We start from the raw sequence: 15,302 nt of genomic DNA, 5'->3' as shown, positions 1-15,302 counted from the left end.
ATGGGCAACAAATTATAGATTCATTTTATTTAAATTATTATATTATTCTTAGTTTCTAAGTTAACTCTAGGGCTGCGGCCAGGTAGGAGACCTTACAAGTCAATGTGCCCAGGGGCCCCTGAGTTCTTAATCCGGGCCTGAGCGGGGGGGAAGGTGCGCGCAAACTGAAGACCGGGTAGCGGGTATGAAGATGGTTGCGCGTTGGGTTCAGTGTGCATGGGGACTGAACCAAAAAACTAGCCGGACTGTACCAAAAAGGCTGAGAAGCAGGGGCGGGGGAGATTTTAGGGGAGACAGAACAATACGGGAGATGGGTCTGAAATACGGGAGACTCCCGGGAAAAACAGTGTGGGCAGGTATGATTTGGGACTCTGTTCAAGTTCCCGCCATGCCACAGAGTGCCATCTGAACAGTTTTACATAGGATTGTGCTTTAGATGCCATCTTGTGGTCAGATGTGAAAATGCACTCTGTGCAAGATCTCTCTCACTGCTTTATGGGTATTTTTTTAACTGGTGAGTGTACACGACCTGACAAAAGTCTTGTCGTTGACGCTAATTATAAGAGCAACAGATAATAAGTTGACTTCTAGTTGATCATTTGGTAAAGTGGCAGAAGGTGGATGATTATTGATGAATCATCTGTTGATCTGCATCCCAATCATCACCAATACTGCAGAAGACCTACTGGAACCAGCATAGACCCACGATTCTCACAGAAATCAGTCAAGTTTGATAAAGAAAAATCATGGTTTGGGGTTACATTCAGTATGGGGGCGTGCGAGAGATCTGCAGAGTGGATGATCAACATCAACAGCCTGAGGGATCAAGACATTTGTGCTGCCCATTACATTACAAACCACAGGAAAGACAGATTCTCCAGCAGGATAGCGCTCCTGCTCATACTTCAGCCTCCACATCAAAGCTCCTGAAAGCAAAGGTGCTCCAGGATTGGCCAGCCTAGTCACCAGACATGAACATTTTTGAGCATGTCTGGGCTAAGATGGAGGAGGAGGCATTGAAGATGAATCCAAAGAATCTTGATGAACTCTGGGAGTCCTGCAATTATCCTGAATTATTTTCCACTGCAGCATGACTTTATATGCTATACTGGACATTATTTCTGTTCAGTGACAAGATTTTTGTATAATTAAAGTCAGACCTTACTGTCCTAGTGAAATAACTAAAAGTTAAGGCATGATCATGGTATTTTATTATTATGATAAAGTTTTATTCTGGTAGAATAAGCGTAATCTAGAGGCCTTTGCCTTTCATATAAGCCACTTCTGATACCAAATGATCAACTAGAAGTCCAGTTATTATTTGTTGTTTCCAAAACCTGGATAGATGATAAGACTTTTGTCAGGTAGTGTACATTGTACGCTCGTTATTGCAATGCATTATGGGATTGATTGAGTGTACTTTACAGCATCCACTATGATTTCGGACACCACTACAAACAGCTGCTCCCTAAAATAGGTATACTGTGTGATTTCAGATACGGCCTGGAGTGTTTCTGACTTGGTTTGATTTCTGAATCCTAACGCTGATTAAAGGCGTGACGTTTCCTTCCTGTAATCAACGTCATCCTGTTTTAGACCAGATCAAAGCATTTCTCTTTATCCTGTTGGAGATAATCATGCACACGCAGTCATAATAAACCTCAATTTGTTGATTTTATAGCACAATATAGTCAACTTAACCCCATAAGGGCGCAATATTTAAGCCTTTTTTCATGAATAATATTCTAAAACCACTAGAACAGTGTTATAGACTTGGCTGACTTGTGTACTGAAATTATCCCAAATGTTTGGAAGAATGTTAAAATGCAGAGAAATAAGCTATTTTACCTAATGAGATGACTTCAAACTTTCCAGCTGTTGTACGTATTAATTAATATGTGTCACTGAGTGAATAAAAAGGTTTATAGATGCCTATGTGCTAGCTTAGCATGCTAACGTATGTTGTCGTCCAACAGGCGTCTCCATGCCAAAGGCTTCACTCGTCTCTTCCTCCTCTGCCGCTGTACGATCAGCCACCCTGCAGTCCGTTCACTAGCCCGGAGACCAGCAGCGCCCCATCTCTGCCTCGCTCGCCCTCCGTCAATGGGGAACACAAGCTGCCCGTCCCACAGAAAACCACAGCGCAAAGTAAGACATCTGTCCTCATGAAGCCTCCAGTCTTACTTCACGTGTTGATTTAAAAGGATAGTTCACCCAAAATTTCATTTTTCTCACATTTTGAGTAGTTGCAAATCTTTATGAGTTTCTTTTCACTGGTGCACACAAAAGAAGATATTTTAAAGAATGTTGTTAAAGGTGTTGGATTAAAACTTAGTGGTTGAACTAAGTATTGCAGTCCAAATTCAAAATATCAGAGAGGTTTTTTTTTTTTTTTTTTATCCGACCCCTTCTCCAATCATGCTAAGCACATTTAGGTTGCCAGATTGGCAGCATCAAAAGGAGCGAGTGTGCCTGAAGATTGAGCTTTACACTGTGAGCTGCTCCACTGATATTTACATTTTTAATATTTGAATTGTTTGCTAAATAAAAGCCAACTCATGTGGAATTTTGTAATTCTGAATCTGCATCTCATTTTAGAGGCTGCCACTGTCCTCTGGAGGTTGCATTTTCGGCCAACAAACACTAAAAATGCAGATTTCCACATAATTCATTCATGTTGTGTAAACACAAATTGATTTATTTAAGTGAACGGAACATAAAACAATTACGTTATCCCTAAAAAAAATTCAAGAATTGTTTTAATTTAGCTCTTTTTTTAAATAAGTAATTAACAAATTTTTGAGTGTATATTGAGCAGGGATGTAAAGAGTACCTGAAAACCATACTTGAGTAAAAGTACAGATACCTTACTGTAAAAAAGACTCCATTACAAGTTAACAAGTCACCAACTCCAATAAGACTTGAGTACAGGGCCGGAGTGGGACTCCTTTTCAGCCCTGGAGTTTCAAGCCTCAGACCGGCCCACCTCAGTTCACGACTGACTATATTAAAATAAGGTCATTTCCAATTCAGTTTCTAATGACACTATCACGTCTTTTTTTGAGAAAACAGCTGCTTTAGAACTTCAAATGTTCAACAACCCTAACAGTATTATATGTCTTAACAATAAAAATGAAAAAAAAAAAAATTAATCATACACTGATGAGGATCAAACCCGGGTCAGCGGCGTCGTAATCTAACGTGCTAACCACTGGTCCACAACAGTTGAATATTGAAGGGTAACTCATCTGAGTTATATCATCATTAACCTGCAGGCTGGTTATATATAAAAAGAGCATAGCTGCGGTAAAATAATGAATAAGAAGACTGTGGTCAAGTAAATAAATAAAGAAATTTAAAAAGTGTGACTGCTGAGAGCAACAGATTCTGGAGCTAGGGAAACCGGCCCTCGCGGCTAAAAAACGGACCGGCCCACCGGGAATTCTCCCAGTCCTCCCGATTAGCCAATCCGGTCCTGCTTGAGTAAAAGTATTAAAGCATCCGATTTTTAAAATTACTTAAGTACTTTACTAAACTATACTAAATGTAGGCTCAGAACATCAAGATAGGTTTTATTTCCTAATATAGACATTAAATTGAACACCTCAATGTTTCAAATTGGCAGAACAAAATAGATGAACAAAAAAAAAATAAAACAAAAAGTCTCAAACTCAAATGTTCAAAAAAAGGCACAAGCAATTTTCAAAAAATAAAAAAAAGTAGTAAAACGTAGTAAAAAAAAAAGTCAGAGCTGACTTTCATGTGATTCACCTCACCGTCTCAAAGGGGGGCAATACTTTTATTTTGAGTAGTTTTTCAATTGATTAGGTGTTTTCTCTGTAGTAAAATGAAACAGAGGAGCAGTGTTATTTTTCAACTTAGTAAACTACATATTAGGCCCGGATTGGCTAATCAGGAGGACCAGGAGAATTCCGAGAAATCCGTTTTTTGGCTGCGAGGGCCGGTATCTCTAGCTCCAGAATCTGTTGCTCTCAGCAGTCACACTTTTTAAATGTATTTATTTATTTACTTGACCACAGCCTTTTTATTCATTATTTTACCGCAGCTCTACTCTTTTTATCTATTTTCTCGCTGAGTCACTACTCAAAGAACAGTCGTTGTAGTTCAGTGGATAGCACGATAGTTTGCGACGCCGCGGACCCGGGTTAGATCCTCGTCTGAGTAATTAATTTTTTTCACTTTTATTGTTAAGACATATAATACTGTTAGGGTTGTTGAACATTTGAAGTTCTAAAGCAGCTGCTTTCTCAAAAAAATATGTGATGGTGTCATTAGAAACTGAATTGGAAATGACCTTATTTTAATATAGTCAGTCGTGAACTGAGGTGGGCCGGTCTGAGGCTTGAAACTCCAGGGCTGAAAAGGAGTCCCACTCCGGCCCTGCTACATATAAATTCAATGAAAAATACATCACAAATAGTCATGTCATGTCAGTACCTGTATTAAATTCACATTAAATTAACATTAAACAGACTCTTACTTCAATGTGTTTTCTCAAATTTGACGATAAATTCTTAAAAGCACTTATTTTCGTGGTTCGTGGCAAACAAGTGAGACATTGCATCCTGTAAGAGCCGTTCTGCACATCAGCAAATGAAAACTTTTCTTTCAGATAAGAGCATGAATGGTCATCAGTGCTGGCACTGCTTGATGTGCCGACTTCGGCTTCATCATTTGCTGCAGCCATGTCGCTAATTAAACACCTGGTATTAGGCAAGCTGCTAATTCACGTTCACATGATTTAGCTCATAAATAGCATACAGTACCTTCAGCAGCCTGCAGATGGCGATATCGCCTCGTCCGCCCAATTATTAGCCGTGGTAGATAACGATGCCAACTTGTCACGAACAATACAACGTAACGAGTAACAATAAGCGCCCATTCAAATGTAGAGGAGTAAAGAGTACATATATTCAATTAAATATGTAGTCGAGTAGAGAGTAAAAGTTGCTTATATTTTTAATACTCAGTACAAGTACAAAGTAGCCAAAAAATACTTAAGTAACGAAGTACATTTACTTAAGTACTTTACACCACTGATATTAAGGCAGCCTTCATGACTAAAATTAAATACTCTGTTGTCCACCAAGGCAACCTGGGCTGCTGAAACATTATTGGCTAAACTGGCAGTGGGCGGAGTTACAGATAAAACAATGACAGACATTCTGACACTGAACACACATTTTCAGAAACTTTAGCATAGTTTTTCAGGTAAACAAGTATGTTCACTTGGCATGTTTCTTAAATATCTGTGTAGCAGAGGCCAGCTAGTGAAGTGCTGTGCAGGTAAACTTAACTCCTCTGGCTTCTAGCGACAGATGCTTGAGTTCATGGTCTTTAGCCTCCTTGGTAGAGCCACCGACCACCATGTGAAAAGACGCCGGTTCGATCCCAGCTCAGAGCGGGTTGGGTGGTGTAGGCACATGCAAACATATTATGGTATCTTTATGCTTTAGAAGTCAAAAAAATGTTGCCATTGATGTTCGTAGGATATAAAAGAAATGCTTGGAGGTCAATAGTTTCCAACATTCTTCCATTTATCTTCCGTGTTCTTAAGAAATAAGTCAAATAGGTTTGGTGGAAATGGAGGGAGAGTGAATGATGACGGTGTTATTGAATGAACTGCCCAATTAATTCCAGACTGTTTTGTGTTTGGTTCAGATCACAACTCCAGTTTAAGTCCAGAGAGTCCGGGATTTTCTCAGCCGCTGAGACTCACTCCTGACGGATCCGGCCCTGGAAAACTCAGACCTGTACGTCAACAAGTTTGCTTCATCTCAAGTCTGCTTGAATGCCTTATACATTATTATATATATGAGCAATATTATACTAGTAGCAGAGTGATATGGATGTATATCAGCACTGGTGGGAGGATTGTGTTGGCTCGAGAGTGATATTGCGTTTATACAACAGTGCTACATGAAATGCCATCAGTCTACAGAGATTTCCCAGTATTTCTGTTGCAATCAGGATATCACAATAATTAACCCTGAAAAAGCAAAGCAAACACTACCAGTTTCTGTGGTATATATACAGCACTACAAAATACAAAAGAGGGATCGACATAGAATGTCACTTACCGGATTTATAATGATTTGATCAGCTGTAGTTTAAAATTTACGCTGAGTTTTTCTCCCACTAAGGACTTATTATACGGTCTCTGTCGCCATCTTGTGGTGGAGCATCAACCATCACTTTCTTTGATCTGCTCAGACAGACGCATTGAATTTCCAAAATGATAAATATTTTAAAGTATTATATTTATACCCTTATAAATAAACTTCATAGTTGCAATCTAAGCAACAACATTCTTGACTAAAAATGCCTTAAAAGTATATTGTTGCCCAAAAGCAGGAATATTTGTCAAACTGTAGATTGTCCTCTGCTTGTCTCTCTATGTGGGTGGAGTTATACACAGGGTGAAGAGGCTGTACGAGTGCTGTTATTTGCAAAGTATCACATGGCTATCAGCCAATCAGATTGAAGAACCAGACAGAACTGTTGTGTAAATATATAAGAAATGAGGTGTTAAGTATATTCAGATTTATAATAAGTGATAACAAATATGGTTTATGTTAAACAGAATGCTTCAAATGTGTTTTGATCTATATATTGTTTACATTTTAAGTGTTAATCTTTTCAAATAAAACTAAAAGGTCTTATTTAACATATATTTAAAGAATTAAGAGTTTAATTTCTATAGTCTATGCATTGGTATATCCTCCTGAGACCCAAAGATTTTTTTTTTAAATGTCCGTGATTTTCTACATCCTTTGGGTTAAAAAAAAATCTACAATTTAAAGTTTTTACATTTTGTTTTTATTTTTAATTTTACAGCATGTCCACTGTAGTGGACCACAGGACCATTTTAGTTCAAAATGACCAGACAACAAAACTGTACAGGAAATGGCTGTAAAGAGTTATTAATCCAATATTAATGTGACAGCCATCTTTTCCTTTTGTATTGAAATTCCTGAAACAGTTTAGTCTGACAGAGAGTCGAACTAAAAAAAAAAAAAAAAAAAGAAGTGACGTTAATCTAAAACAGGGGTGCTCAACCCTGCTCCTGGAGATCGATCTTCCTAAAGAGTTCAGCTCCGACCCTGATCAAACACACCTGAATCAATTTATCAGGACCTGATCAGCACTTGATAATTATAGGCAGGTGTGTTTAATATGGGTTGCAACTGAAATCTGCAGGAAGGTCGATCTCCAGGAACAGAGGCTGTTTCTCAATTTCAAGAACGCAGAGAACGGACTTGCGTTCTTGTGGAGACAGGTCTTGCCAGGTGTCCTCGGAAGAAGAACTCAGGAGACCGCAAGGCCAGAGAACGCATCCTTTGAGAAATGGGATGCTGCGTTCTTCCTGATGGTCATGTGAACTTCACGTGTTTTAAATGGAAATTATTTAAACATTACAGCACTCATACAATGATTTATTGTTTCCACCCTCTTCAAACTATATACTTTGCATGAAAACATTATAAATATACTCTGCACAATATAAATAAAACAAATTTTAATACGAATTTCAGCAAACAAACAACCCTTAATGTGTTTATTCCTTTATTAGTATATTCATGTTAATGATTAATTTCACTGCTTCATTTAGGGAAACTCCTGAGGTAAATAAGTGAAATCTCTGAACTTTAATAATAAATCTAAATAAAATGCAGCGCTTCCCACCTCCAGTCGCAATGACTTCTGGGACTTCCAGAGCGAGTTCGGTGCTCAAGTCTGCATCAGTGCGTCCTCCATATCAAGATCACATCCGGGACGTTTCACGCGTCCTCCGTACTTGCGATCTTGAGTATTGGAACTGAACTTAGGCAGCTGATGATGACGTTACACGAGGACGCAAGACCGCTGAAGAACGCATATTGAGAAACAGCCAGGGTTGGCCACCCCTGATCTAAAACAAATTTAACATCAAAACGATTTAAAACTGATTGTCATTCTCTAATTGTCTGATTGTCAGACTCTAAATCAGAGTCTCCCTCAACTATCTTATAAAGAATCCTCTCTGCTTCAGTTCTGCCTCCTACAACATGCAGTCATTAAAACATTAAGATGGTCCTGGGGTCCACTTTAGTGGACATTTAAAAAAGGATGATATTTTTAAACACAAACAAGTTAACAGATTTGAAAGCTAAATGTATTGTTCCTGACACTTTAATAAACAAATATAAATGTAAGAATAATCGTAAAAAACATTTGAAAAGCTCAATTTTACATGCCTTTCTCCTTCCCATAAAATATGCTTGTTTGTATGTCGGCCATTTTGGATGCAGTGTAAGAAGTGGTTCCTGGCATGCCAGCCAATCAAAAGACATATCACTAGGATGTCCTCTGAATAGTACAACAGGACTTGACGGGAGTAGCTCAAAAAATACAAGGAAAATCATGAAAACACAGTCAATGTGCGGAGTCTCAGGAGGATATATGTGTGATTGTTTTCAGTCAAGTAATTCAATTAACTGTTCGAGTAATTCGAGTAACTATGTTACTTTTCTGATGAAATAGAAAAGTTATTAAAATAATCCACAACATTAAAGTTCAGGGCGATATATATTTTATAAATTAAAATGTTTTATACTTAAAAAATCAACAATTTTTTTTTTACTTTTACACATATATGTGTGCATAGGTGTGTTTTTTCGTATTTAATTAAGCGTTTTGCATATTATTATAACAATTTAGTAAAATCAAGATGTATTATACTTAAACTCTGAAAACTGAACTGACACCGTTTCAATTTACTATAACAGTGGTTCTCAAACTGTGTTACCACTAGTGGTACGCAGGCTTCCTTCTAGTGGTGCGTGGAGGAATCAAATATGCAATATGTACATGCTACATATATTTCAAAATTTATCAAAAATTATTTATATATGAATATGACATATAATAATATTCATTATATGACATATATAGCCTATATTTCTGAGGTCCAGGCAACATTTTCAGGTGTTGATGAATTGGCTACTATGTTAAAACTTTACATTTAAGTAAAGCTCTTTTCTTTTGACCTTTTACACATTTTAATTTAAATGTTGACTTTTTTAGTTTGTTTTTTACATATAAGCACAGCACAGTGTTAACGTTCAGACTATTTATGTTTAAAGTGGCTGACAATAATAAATATTCTTAATAATATGAATTAAGCTGCCACGTTTTTGAACTGTGAAGAACTGTAGCTGCTTTACTGGGCCTGCTACTCTACTGTAGTTCAATGCTGCTCATTATGGGGGTACTTGGAGAGACATTTTTTTTTTTGAGGTGGTACTTGATGAAAAAAGTTTGAGATTCACTGTACTATAATATTCTATGTGAATCTGCTTTGACACAATCTACATTGTAAAAACGCAATAGAAATAAAGGTGAATGGAATTGAACATTAAAAATATGAAAGATTTTTTATTTCTTCTATACGGGTATGTGTGCTTGTGTGTGCTTGTGTTGTTTTGTTTGTTATTTAATTAATTGTTTTGCATATTATTATATCAATTTAGTCATATTAATATAGGAAATCTATCTGCTCTGAACTGCTTTATTTTGTGTGTGTGTGTGTGTGTGTGTGTGCAGGTTCGAGCGGCTCCTCCTCCTCCGAAGCAGCACGTTCGCCGGGCGGTGGAGAAAACTGAAGAGGTGGAGATCACACTGGTGTAGAGCTGAGGCTGACAGCAAACACCACCTGACCTCTGACCCCTCCCACTCCTCACGGAAGGGGGCGGGGCATGCGTTATCCCACCCAATGAGCATCCTTAGATCCCAACGGGGGGTGGAGAACAGCGTCTCAAAAAGCATCGCCCTGTTTTACATAAACAAACAAACAAACACCTCTTTCGGCGTCACACACTGTTTGGTGCCTTAAACCGCTTTCATGCCAAACTCTAATCCCTGTATTCGTAATTACTTTTATTGCGCATCGGGATCTGCCAGTAAATTCACTTCATTTGGGTTGGCTTGTAAAAGCGTGCGGAGAGAAATCAAATACAAGGGTGCTAAAAAGAGGCTGCGCTTGCACATCCATCTCTTCATCGGGCATTTGAAGAGCTGAACATGCAATACAAGGAATCATGGGAGGATACTAAAAGAACGGGGTCACCAATAGTCCTACCATTCATGTATTTCATATGTAATAGCACAGTACATTACTGTCGTCATAGGAATGTTATATTCACGTTCGACATGGCAGATCATATGGACGTCTCCAGGAGAAAGGGAACTGTACATAAACGGAAAAAGAGGAGGGTTATGAAAAACGAGAGGAAGGCTGGTTACTTCGCTCTTTGTACCCCTCAGTTCCGCTTGCCTCTTCTGTCTTGTGTTGATCTGAGAAGTACTAACTACATAGCTATATCCTTTTCTTCAGCTTTTCATTATCAAGACCAGTGTTTGTATGTATTACTAATATTTAGTCCTCGAAAAATCGAATCTGAAGACGTTTCTGTACACATTTCGTTTCCGCGCTCTTCATGGAAATATATACATCATGATAGGAGTATCAGATAATGTGCTTTTTACACCCGGGTTTCTTTCTTATATTGAGCGTCACGGCAGTATTGAAGATTGTGAGGGGATTCGTTCCCTACAACAAACACAGAAAAAGGTTGACGGAAAGATGGATGGGGATTACAGAGGGATTGTTCACTCCAAAAATGATTTAGCTGTTCATTTACTCATTGGGTTTAATACATTAAAGGGGACAGTTCACTCCAAAAATGAAAATTACCTCATCATTTACTCTCTCTTTCAAACCTTTATGAGTTTCTTTCACAAGAGAAGATATTTAGAAGAATGCTGGCATCCATCGGCTTCCATAATAGGAGCAAAAATTACTATTGAAGTCAATGGGTGCCAGCTAGAAGCATTCTTTGAAATATCTTCTATCTTGTTCTGTTGTACACAAATAGGTTTGGAACAAGTGAAGGGTGAGTATACGATGGCGGAATTTTCATTTTTGGGTGGAAAAAAGTTGACTTTTGTTGTCTAGGGTGATTTAAAACATGCCACCATCACTTTTAGAGTCAGGAAAGCACATACAGGCAAAACGAGTACAATAGACAAAATGAATACCTCTGGCTGATAATGTAAGATTAAAGGGATAGTTGATTCAAAAATGAAACAATTTACATCTAATTTACTCATCTTTAGGTAATCAAAGATGTTAGTGACTTCTTATTTACTTTAGTACAGAATTAAAGAAGATTTTAAGCTGAATCTTTAATGATTTGTATAATGGAAGCAACATAGACATGCAAACAAGTCTAAATCAATCCCATTGACTGATGATACACTGAGCTTTAATAAAGGAATATGATCGCTATATGCAACAAGCTTATTATTATTCACTATTTTATTAGCTTTAGTTCACAACATGGGCAAAGTCTGGCACTCAAATTTGAGTTCATTGACTCAACAAAAATAAAACATGCTCATCGATGCCACCATCATTTTTAGAGTCAAACAAGCACAAACAGGCAAAACGAAATGAATACCTGCGGCTCAAACACTAATCAAACACACCTGGGCTGGCTAATCAAGCTTTTACTAGGCTTTCTAGATTGATCCTTGCAGGTGTGTTGAGGCAAGTTGGAGCTAAAGTCTGCAGGACACCGATCCTCCAGGACCGAGTTTGGACACCCCTGTACTAGGCTTTCTAGAAATTGTGTATTAAAGGAATAGTTCACCCAAAACTGACAATTCGATCATTTACTCTCACTTTTCACAAACCTTTATGAGTTTCTTTGTTCTGATGAACACAAACGAAGATATTTTGAAAAATGTTTGAAACTGGTTTTCATTGGCATCTATGTTTGCCTATGGTGCATTTTTGACTATGGAAGTCAATGGTTACTGATTTCTAACATTTTTCAAAGTATCTTCTGTTGTGTTCTTCAGAAAAATAAAACTCATCTCGATTTGGAATCACTTGTGTGACTAAAATAGCGAGAATATTTATATTTTTGGGTGAACTATTTATAATAAACTTTCATTTAGTAAATAAAGTTCAGCTTCTTGCACAGGCTGATCGGTTCGCTTCATAAGCGATGTTTATGTGTTTATTTTGAATGTCAAAAATGGGTAACTATTAAACAAATGACCACAATTTCAGCTACTAAATCTTCTTTATTCCTCTACTGGAGGAAAAAATCACCTTCATCTTTGATTTTAAAGACAAATGTTTGCTTTAATTGTCCCTATAACGCTTTATGCAGTGAAAACTGAGCATAATTTCTAGCATACACTTGATAATTCAGTTCATAAGAGCTCAGTGTATCGTCAGGAGTCTCTTTTTGACTCTAAAAACGTGATTTAATTTCATGAATAACTGCAAATATTTTCATACACAGCAGTATTAAAGAAATAGTTCACCTTCCTTTACTTGTTTTCTTCTAATGAACACAAAAGAAGATATTTTTTAAAATGTTTGAAACCGGTACCCATTGACTTCCATAGTATGTGTTTGCCTATGGTGCATTTCTGACTGTGGAAGTCAATGGTTACAGATTTCTAACATTCTTCAAAATATCTTCCATTGTGTTCTTTAAAAGAATGAAACTTTTTTGGAATCACTGAGTGACTAAAATCGTGAGAATATTTAGATTTTTGGGTGAACTATCCCTTTAAAGCTTTTCATTTAGTAAATAAAGTTCAGCTTCTTGCACAGGCTGATCGATACACTTTAGAGAAGCTGAGTGAATTAATTTAGACTTGTTTATATGTTTATTTTGAATCTCAAAAATGGGTAACCATTGAACAAATCACATCAAATGACCACAATTTCAGCTACAAAATCTTCTTTAATCCTCCACCGAAGGAACAAATCACCTTCATCCTTGATGGTAAATGTAATTTTTTGTGTGAACTCTCCCTTTAACGCCTTATGCAGTGAAAACTGAGCGTAATTTCTAGCATAGATTTGATTATTCAGTTCATAAGAGCTCAGTGTATCGTCAGGAGTCACACATGTGTTACTTTTGACTCCAAAAATGCGATTAAACTTCATGAATACCCTGCTGAAAAATCCAGCTTCAACCAGCCTAGGCTGGTTGACTGGTTTTAGCTGGTCAACCAGGCTGGTTTTAGAGGGGTTTTGGCCACTTCCATGCTGGTTTCCAGCCATTTCCAGCCTGGTCTTAGCTGGTCAGGCTGGGAGATGACCAGCTAAAACCAGCTTGCCTAGCCAAGCTGGGAGTCCAGCCAAAACCAGCTATATCTAGCTTAAACCAGGCTGGTCAAGCTGGTTTTAGCTGGATTTGGCTGGTCATTTTCAAGCCTGACCAGCTAAGACCAGGCTGGAAATGGCTGGAAACCAGCCTGGAAATGGCCAAAACCCCTCTAAAACCAGCCTGGTCAACCAGCCAACCAGCCTAGGCTGGTTTAAGCTGGATTTTTCAGCAGGGTAACTACAGATATTTTCTACTGAAGAAGAAAAACCTGATCTGATGACCTGAGAATGATCAGCAGATGCTCATTTTGAAGTGAATACTCTCGTAATTTCAGCTGATGCAAGCGAATCTATTACCATGTCCTAAGTGCATTTGCTCAGTACAGGGGGCAGCTACGTTTTGTTTCTATTATTATTCTTTCTTTTATTTGCAGTTAAAGACATGCATTGTTCATCATACGTATCCACCATAATAGCATCTGTATATTCAGGCATATCTCCCAGCACTTTTCTGGCATTTCACTGCTTGATCATCTTTTATATCCCGACTGCCTCTTTTTCCGATGCTAAAGCTGCCCGGCGTTGTGTTCTTGATCCGGTGAGAGTGACTGATTGTAGTTTGCCCATAATGTTACGTCGATTCCATAATATTAAAAATAAAAAATGCATCCTTTTTTCTGGGATGGTTTAGTCGTGTTAAGCAGGAACAGGTCATTAGGGAAAGAGCGAGTGGGAGGAAAGAAGCATTTGTTTTGGTAGCCATTTTGTTTTTTTTAAATCGGAGCGGAAGATTGTTTTGCGGATCTTCCCTTTGTTTCCTCGGTCACAGCCTGTTTTCTTGTTGATCTCGTTGAGATCTTTTGAATGTTATCGAACTTGTTTTGAAGTTTATGGTTAGAGGTTAAAGCCCATCGTGTCAAAAACTGTTCTCTCCTATGAAACGAACGCAGTCTTTTTATACTCTCTCTTTTTTTTTTTTTTTTTAATGGCGCTCCCCAGTTTTCCTGGCCAGTTTCAACTCTTTGGAGCTTCTACAGTATAGCGTTAGCTGCATATTCTAGTTGTTTTTAATTTGGAAAGTGATTTTATTTGCGATTTATTAAAATTTGAAGGTGTTTCCGCGCTGCTAGTAATTAATAAACGAATAAATAACAGATGGATTAACAACAATTGACTGTTGCTGCAGTGACAATATCAGAGAACAGGTGAAAAATATTCTTTCTGCATATTATTAGCTGTAAAAATATTTGTATTTATTGTGTACAAAATGTTAAATAAAAAAATTGGGGAAAGTGTTTCTGGGTTTTTTTTTCTTCTCGTCTTGCAGATCGCTTTTATTTTGTTAAGTATTTAATGCTTTATAGGAAATATAAAACCTGTCGGCACCAATGGTGTACACTACTCAACAGAAGTCTTGTCGAGTAACAGATAACAACTTGACTTCTAGTTGATCATTTGGTAAAATGGCAGTGATTTTTCAGCAGAATCATCTGTTGTTCTGCATCCCAATCATCACAAATACTGCAGAAGACCTACTGGAACCAGCATGGAGCCAAGATTATCACTGAAATCAGTCAAGTTTGGTAAAGGAAAACTCATGGTTTGGGGTTACATTCAGTATGGGGGTGTGCAAGAGATCTGCAGAGTGGATGATCAACATCAACAGCCTGAGGGATCAAGACATCTGTGCTGCCCATTACATTACAAACCACAGGAGAGGGACAATTCTCCAGCAGGATAGCGCTCCTTCTCATACTTCAGCCTCCACATCAAAGCTCCTGAAAGCAAAGAAGGTCAAGGTGCTGCATGATTGGCCAGCCCAGTCACCAGACATGAACATTATTGAGCATGTCTGGGGTAAGATGATGGAGGAGGCATTGAAGATGAACACAAAGAGTCTTGATGAACTCTGGGAGTCCTGCAGGAACGCTTTCTTTGCCATTCCAGATGACTTTATTAATAAGTTTATTAGTAAGTTTGAGTCTAAGCAAAGTCAGATCTTACTGTCCTAACGAAGTAATTAAAAATTAAGGCCTGATCATATTTTATTGTGGTAGAATAAGCGTAATCTAGAGGCCTTCGCCTTTCATATAAGCCACTTCTGATA

General features: G+C 37.8%; 1 protein-coding gene across 12 annotated transcripts in view; it reads left to right on the top strand.

Annotated features, from left to right (window-relative positions):
• Positions 1-14,490, top strand: part of fchsd2 (FCH and double SH3 domains 2) — a 185,442-nt gene extending 170,952 nt beyond the window's left edge. For 2 of the 12 annotated variants that reach the window (XM_087292845.1, XM_087292844.1), the window contains 3 exons: positions 1,977-2,148; positions 5,683-5,774; positions 9,607-14,490. In XM_087292845.1, the coding sequence (XP_087148971.1) occupies positions 1,977-2,148; positions 5,683-5,774; positions 9,607-9,690 (348 nt within the window). In that variant the 3' untranslated portion in view covers positions 9,691-14,490. Of the gene's footprint in view, positions 1-1,976; positions 2,926-3,484; positions 5,054-5,682; positions 5,775-9,606 lie in introns of those variants that run through there. The other 10 variants (XR_015514581.1, XR_015514580.1, XR_015514578.1 and 7 more) reach the window with 9 other exon arrangements.
• The last annotated feature ends 812 nt before the right edge of the window (positions 14,491-15,302 follow it).

The sequence above is a fragment of the Danio rerio genome, chromosome 18, assembly GCF_052040795.2.
Source record: "Danio rerio strain M-AB ecotype USA chromosome 18, GRCz13ab, whole genome shotgun sequence".
Classification (NCBI taxonomy): domain Eukaryota; kingdom Metazoa; phylum Chordata; class Actinopteri; order Cypriniformes; family Danionidae; genus Danio; species Danio rerio.
This window is presented reverse-complemented; position numbering and strand designations above follow the sequence as displayed.